Here is a 7,500-nt window from a genome sequence, read left to right on the forward strand (position 1 = left end):
AGCTATTCACACCCAGCTTTTACAAAGTAAGCCAAATCATGAACTCAGATACAACCTTTTCTCCGGTTCGGCGCCGTCTCACTGTAAGATCTATGGAGGACGCACAAAATACATGTTCGGTCTTAACACTGTTTTCGATAAAAAGAATATTTCTAATACAATTTGTTTTGAGGATATTATAAAACACACTACAAAACTGGTAAAAAGTAAAACTTAATTATAAAAATCACAAATAATTAAACTAAAAAGATAAAAGGAACAAAAAAATAATATTGACAGAAGCATTACGGTAAACAAAACCCGTAGACAGTCTTCTAGAATCATAAAAATAATAACAATTATCACAGAACATAATGTAAGGTGTAAAGTCAATGCTTGATCATTAAAAAAAGATGGAAAGATACCATAAACATTTGTGACTAAAAATTTAAAACAAACGCACAAACAAACAAACAGGCAAACAAAGCTTCTGTTGGCTCAGCAAACAAACAATAAAATGAGCAGGTAAGAGAAAAATATAAAAAACAGCAAAACTAAAATCCTGCTTCGCAAATAAATTAAATTTAAAAACAAACAAATAAGAGCGGCACTCTGGTAAACAAAAACAATAACATCTAAAAGGCCCGACAAATAAAAGTTAAAAAGGAGGCGTTAATAATTGAAAAAAAAAGTTACTTTAAAATGTACAATCATTTAAATAAAATGTCAGTCTAATGGCCAAAGTGAACATCTGAAAGGGTATAAGGTATGGGACAACCGTCATATGTCCTCCAGGATCTTCCTACTTTTCTGTGGCCAGGATTAAGAGCAGGATGTAGGTTAAGGAAGGGATAGGCTGAGGTGAAATAAACATGAACAAGGCTTAGGGCGGAGGAAAAAGTAATGAAAAAAAAAAAAAAACATCGCTAGATAGGCATTGAGGCTTAAGTCTAGGCAGTTCTGAGAGGAAATATTTTGGGTATAAAGCAAAGACACAGAATAGAAGAGTTACCAGAGAGAGGAAAGTGTAAAAGGACAGTATAGAATAAGAGAATAGGAGAAAAGAGCAACTGAAGTAATACAAAAAAAAAAAAAAAAAAAAAAAAAAAACAGATGCTAGGCTAGGCTAAGAGAAGGAAAGGAAGAGGCACAGAAGCTAGAAGAGGGAAAGGAAGAGGCACAGAAGCTAGGAGAGGATGAGGAAGAGGCACAGAGGCTAGGAGAGGGAAAGGAAGAGGCACAGAGGCTAGGAGAGGGAAAGGAAGAGGCACAGAGGCTAGGAGAGGGAAAGGAAGAGGCACAGAGGCTAGGAGAGGGAAAGGAAGAGGCACAGAGGCTAGGAGAGGGAAAGGAAGAGGCACAGAGGCTAGGAGAGGGAAAGGAAGAGGCACAGAGGCTAGGAGAGGGAAAGGAAGAGGCACAGAGGCTAGGAGAGGGAAAGGAAGAGGCACAGAGGCTAGGAGAGGGAAAGGAAGAGGCACAGAGGCTAGGAGAGGGAAAGGAAGAGGCACAGAGGCTAGGAGAGGGAAAGGAAGAGGCACAGAGGCTAGGAGAGGGAAAGGAAGAGGCACAGAGGCTAGGAGAGGGAAAGGAAGAGGCACAGAGGCTAAGGGAGGGAAAGGAAGAGGCACAGAGTCTAGGAGAGGGAAAGGAAGAGGCACAGAGGCTAGGAGAGGGAAAGGAAGAGGCACAGAGGCTAAGGGAGGGAAAGGAAGAGGCACAGAGTCTAGGAGAGGGAAAGGAAGAGGCACAGAGGCTAGGAGAGGGAAAGGAAGAGGCACAGAGGCTAGGAGAGGGAAAGGAAGAGGCACAGAGGCTAAGGGAGGGAAAGGAAGAGGCACAGAGGCTAGGGGAGGGAAAGGAAGAGGCACAGAGGCTAGGAGAGGGAAAGGAAGAGGCACAGAGGCTAGGAGAGGGAAAGGAAGAGGCACAGAGCCTAGGAGAGGGAAAGGAAGAGGCTAGGAAAGGGAAAGGAAGAGGGGAAGGGTAAGGAATGGGAGGTGGAAAAAAAAGGGAGTGAAGGAAGGCAGAGAAGGGAGGCCTGGGGGCCTCACAACACACACACGCATATATATATATATATATATATATATATATATATATATATATATATATACACACACACACACACACACACACACACACACACACACACATATATATACACATATATATACACACACATATATAATCATATATAATTAAGTAATAAATAAAGTAAATGTGTTCAGAACGAAATCCGAACGGCCTCCAAGCTCGAGCGACTTGGATTCGGACTCTCGCTCATCTTTAGAAACACTTCGAACACCTTAAACGGAGAGCCAGTCCGGCATATCGCGCACGTTAATTAACCGATCCAACTCTCCGATTAAGGTGTCCCAAGTGTCTTTGAATATGAGCGTCTGTCTCCGTGGTATGGATTCCCGAGTTCGACGCCGATGTTTCCCTTTCAGTATTGAAATTGGAGATTATTATGTGTATATAGACTTTCTTTTATTCTAAGCCATAGTGTTGACGGCCATCAATTTAGCTGCAGAAAGCTACTTCAATAATGACACTTTCGTCCAGCTTTCCAACGAGCCGTTTCAGTTCCTCACTGATCAGAAGGCTATTTCTTCCTGATCCCCTGCTCTTTCCTTCTTGTGAGATGACGTGTCCTATTGATGACTAGTTTGTGCTGTTTATTTTGGTATTTTCAAGCCAACGGAGTCAATTCAGGATACGCAGGGAGATTTTGGATTTTGGACATAGCTGCAGTGCCTTCTTTCTATAGAATTGTTTGTCCGCGACAGATTTTCGTACACGGTCCGATGGATGTAGGTGACTTGCCCTGGGGTCTTTTTTTATCAGCTGGACTACATATGTGTCTTGAGAATATCGAATGAAGTCCTTAGAACTTCATCTGCAAAAATCATGTAGTTGTGCATCTGGGGGCCAGCTGGTAGGATTTGGCTGTCTTCGTGGGGAAGGAGGGGGGGGGGGGGCGGAGGAGATGAATCATTTGGCAAGTCCTCATAGGATGAGACGTCATGTTTAGGAGGCAGTGGAAGTTCTGGTGTGTAAAGCTCCACTGCAGTGTATGACGAACATCGATAAACGTTGGTATATAAACCGCATGAAGAAAGCACACACACACAAATATATATATATATATATATATATATATATATATATATATATATATATATGTGTGTGTGTGTGTGTGTGTGTGTGTGTGTGTGTGTGTGTTTGCGCGCGTGTATGCATGCACACACGCACACACACTGTAAAGGCTGATAAGACGCCTTAATCATATGGTATAACAGGAGTAGTGAAAGGGGACGGTTGGCTTAACCTCTTTTATTGAGAAGCGTAAGCAACACAGATAATTCACACGGATACAGGTCTTGGTAAGGCTTAGTGATGGGTGCGTGGTCAGCCCGGAGGGGGGCGGACGGCTGGCTCAGCGGCCAGCCTTGACCGACAGGCTTTCGGCAGGAAGTCTCTGTAGTGACTCTCCCTGACCTGGGTCATCCTGGCCTTTTATACCCCGGGAGTGCGCGTGGGGCAGTTATTATCTGGCCCGCGGCAGCCCGGGTCACGCTTGGTGCGGCCCCTTGCCCACCGCGATGGCAAGCTAGCGTAGCAGTCAACGAGCCACGTGGGAGCCATACGCGCTTATGTACACAGTATATGGAGCCATTTATATATACATTACACACACACACAAACACACACACACTCACACACACACACACACACACACACACACACACACACACACACACACACACACATATATATATATATATATATATATATATATATATATATATATGTGTGTGTGTATGTGTGTGTGTGTATGTGTGTGTGTGTGTGTGTGTGTGTGTGTGTGTGAATGCATATGTATATGTATATGAATATCTATCTATCTTTCTATCTATCTATCTATCTATCTATAATACCTATATATATATATTTATATATATATATATATATGTATACGTACACACAGTATATGTATCTGCAGAAAATAGATCAGCAGAACAACTCACAGTGATACGATGCACTGTAAAAAGTGAGAGGGAAAGAAAGAAACAGAGAAAAAGAGACAGACAGACAGAGCGAACTGTATTATTATTCTAAACCTTCATGTATGGATGTATAAGGTAATTGTCTAGTGGATCTTGTCGTGAAAAAAGATGGCAAGGCCCCACAACATATTTTGCTCTCACTCTTCAATACTCGTAGCAAGTACTGTGACTTTATAATTGTCGGTGTCTTTACTGTCTTGTATTGCATGCAAAGATACTCCATATTCATTTTCAGCAGGGATCTGAAAAAGAAGAGACGGATATATTTGCTAGCACGAACAGAAGATATTGATAAACCAATAAAAAAAATATATATATATACATAGTGAGAATGTGAAAATGCTAATAATAATGTGAAACCAGTAATGACCCTTATTTCAAAGCAAAGATAACCTTATCAACACGGTCCAAAGATCGCTAAAGATGGAACCAAATAATGCGCAAAAAGTTTCACCAGGAATCGTATCATATAAACCTAATTTTTTTTTTTATCTATAGTAAAAGAACAACAAAAAAAAAACAACCCTACAAGCATTCGAGAAGAAAATGGAAGGCGAAAACCAAGCAGGAGACGCATCATGTCTCTCCGGATCTTCTTGTTCATGAGTATCCCGAAGACGAAGATCCAGACGCCTTGGGAGGAGGCCGTGAGGGAGAAGATAATGGCAGAGATGGCAGAATCTGGAGGTACGGAAGAGGTAGGATGAGGGATGGATGGATAGATGGATGGAAGAGGTCTGTTTCTTTTCTCTCTCTCTCTCTCTTTCTTTTTTCTCTTCCATTTTCTCATTCTATCTGTCTCACTCTTTCTACTTTTGTTGCTCTCTCTCTTTCTCTTTATGGTTGACGAATGGATGGATGGAAGAAGTCTGTTTCTTTTTCTTTTCTCTCTCTCTTTCTTTTTTCTCTTCCATTTTCTCATTCTATCTGTCTCACTCTTTCTAATTTTGTTGCTCTCTCTCTTTCCCTTTATGGTTGAGGAATGGATGGATGGAAGAGGTCTGTACTTTTTCTTTTTCTATCTCTTTTTTTCTTTCTCTCGCTTTCTCATTCTCTCTCTCTCTCTCTCCCTCCCTCCGTCCCTTTCTCTCTCTCTTCCTTTCTCCTTTTTTTTCTCTCTCTCTTTCTCTTTATGGGTGAGGGATGGATGTATTGCATGCAAAGATCCGGCTCTCTCTCTCTCTCTCTCTCTCTCTCTCTCTCTCTCTCTCTCTCTCTCTCTCTCTCTCTCTCTCTCTCTCTCTCTCTCTCTCTCTTTTCTCTTACTTTCACTTTCTCCTTCTTTCTCTTTCTCTTTCTTTCTCATTTCCAACCGTCCCTCCCCCCTCTCTCTCTCTCCTATCTGCCTGTCTGTCTTTATTTGTCTCTCCTTTTCTTCCCTATCTGCTTCTCTGTCTGCCTTTGAGGAGGAGGAGAAAAAGCATGAAGAAGAGAAGGAGGAGAAGGAGGGGGAGGAGAAAGATGATGGGGACGAGTAGGAGTAGGAGGAGGAAGATGAGGAGGAGAAAGATGAGGAAGATATGGAGGAGGAGGAGAAAGAGGAGGAAGAGATGGAGGAGGAGGAGAAAGATGAGGAAGATATGGAGGAGGAAGAGAAAGATGAGGAAGAGATGGAGGAGGAGGAGAAAGATGAGGAAGAGATGGAGGAGGACTAGAAGAAAGATGAGGAAGAGATGGAGGAGGAGGAGAAAGATGAGGAAGAGATGGAGGAGGAGGAGAAAGATGAGGAAGAGATGGAGGAGGAGGAGAAAGATGAAGAAGAGATGGAGGAGGAGGAGAAAGATGAGGAAGAGATGGAATAGGAGGAGATGGAGGAGGAGGAGAAAGATGAGGAAGAGATGGAGGGGGAGGAGAAAGATGAGGAAGAGATGGAGGAGGAGAAAGATGAGGAGGAGATGGAGGGGGAGGAGAAAGATGAGGAGGAGAAAGCAGAAAAGTCACACAGTACCAAAAACCACGTGAATGACGCCCGTGGCCCACGAGAATCCAAGATTGAAGAAGATGGTAGCGGATCCCCAGAATCTGTCTTTGAGATCCGCGTCCGTTTTGTTATGGATTCTCTTTCTTTCCTTGATATTTCTGATCAAAATACGAATCACCAGCACGAAGACCAGGAAGTTCATCTGATGAGGACAGAATGTAGAAAACACAGTAGAATGTTATAGGGTAGTGTCAGTCTTCATAAAGTATTATAATTTTTTTCCTTCCCAAGATGAAAATGTCTATGGTGGTGGTGAATGTGAATGAAATGATAAATATCTGTTGCTGCGAATAATAGTAATCACAGCAGGAATGTGAGGCGAGAAACCATGTTCGTTAAGGCAGACTCACCGACAGTATCGCTACCAACGGGCCGAGCAAGGACCATGGGACTGCCTCAGAAGCCAACCAGCATCTGCAAGATTAAGGACTCCATCATTCTCTCTTCTTCAGGAATTCGTCATTTGTGTTGCCTTTGCAAGTTAGGAATTCGTTTACTCGCTAAGAAGGAACTCATTATTTTAACTCATCGCCCAAAAAAGCTCTTCGAAAGAAGGCTTCCACTTGCTCTGCGAGAAATTATATTCGTCTTCACTACAGCATATAAAAATTGGAATACCCAAGTTCTCAATCTCTTGAAAAAAAGAAACGTTTCAACCAAATAGCTCTTCCGTAAAAGAAATTCATCCAAACAACCACTTTTAAAGATCTACCACTTACATGCCCTCGGTGCCATACCCTTGACCCCGCGTGACGGCCAGGGTCAGGCCAACCACCACGAAGGGGAAGCCAAATCCTGCGCCCAGGTAGTAGTTCAAGAGCCTCCGCTGCGTCCGCCACACCTGGGGCAGACGAGGGGAGAGAAAGGCCGGGAATGCAGGGCTTGGGATTCGTGGAAAGGGGTCGTTTAGGTGTTATTTCTCTAATATCTTAGGTGTTATTCCCATTACTCTTATGTGTTAAGTCTTATTTTTATTACTCTCGAGTCTTAGACTTGCATATTCTCATAAAAGCTCGAAAAGTCATCGCTCTTTTCGTATTTAGGGGGAAGGGTGTCAAAAAAAAAAAAAAAAAAAAAAAAAAAAAAATATATATATATATATATATATATATATATATATATATATATAAACACTTAAATACGATTATGTATCAATTTTTAGGTGACATTCATTACATTCCGAAAAACAGTGTTGAGATATTAACAATCTTTTCTCGTGATAAGGAGGAAATGTGACAAAACAGATATATTTGGTTTCTTTTTATCATAATCAAGATCACTGTTAGACCCCTGATATAAATACAAGAATGAACTCGAAGGAATTGACCAAATGGCGTTCCACGGTCTTCTTGAGTGAAGCCAGACCTCAGTTTTTTTATATATATATTTTTTCTTCCTTTTGCAGACAAGTGAGAGGGAATAGACGAAAATGCAAAACTTGTGGTTTATGGGACAAGGGCCTCCAAT

At 41.9% G+C, this 7,500-nt stretch overlaps 1 protein-coding gene across 1 annotated transcript in view; it reads right to left on the minus strand.

Moving 5' to 3' along the window:
* Positions 1 to 3,962: 3,962 nt before the first annotated feature.
* LOC125046688 (latrophilin-like protein LAT-2) overlaps positions 3,963 to 7,500 on the minus strand; it is an 8,972-nt gene continuing 5,434 nt past the window's right edge. The window contains exons 8-12 of the mRNA XM_047644556.1: positions 6,753 to 6,874; positions 6,384 to 6,447; positions 6,001 to 6,175; positions 4,582 to 4,733; positions 3,963 to 4,294 (exon numbers count right to left, since the gene is read on the minus strand). Of these exons, the coding sequence (XP_047500512.1) occupies positions 4,190 to 4,294; positions 4,582 to 4,733; positions 6,001 to 6,175; positions 6,384 to 6,447; positions 6,753 to 6,874 (618 nt within the window). The 3' untranslated portion in view covers positions 3,963 to 4,189. The remainder of the gene's footprint in view (positions 4,295 to 4,581; positions 4,734 to 6,000; positions 6,176 to 6,383; positions 6,448 to 6,752; positions 6,875 to 7,500) is intronic.

The sequence above is a fragment of the Penaeus chinensis genome, chromosome 39, assembly GCF_019202785.1.
Source record: "Penaeus chinensis breed Huanghai No. 1 chromosome 39, ASM1920278v2, whole genome shotgun sequence".
NCBI lineage: Eukaryota > Metazoa > Arthropoda > Malacostraca > Decapoda > Penaeidae > Penaeus > Penaeus chinensis.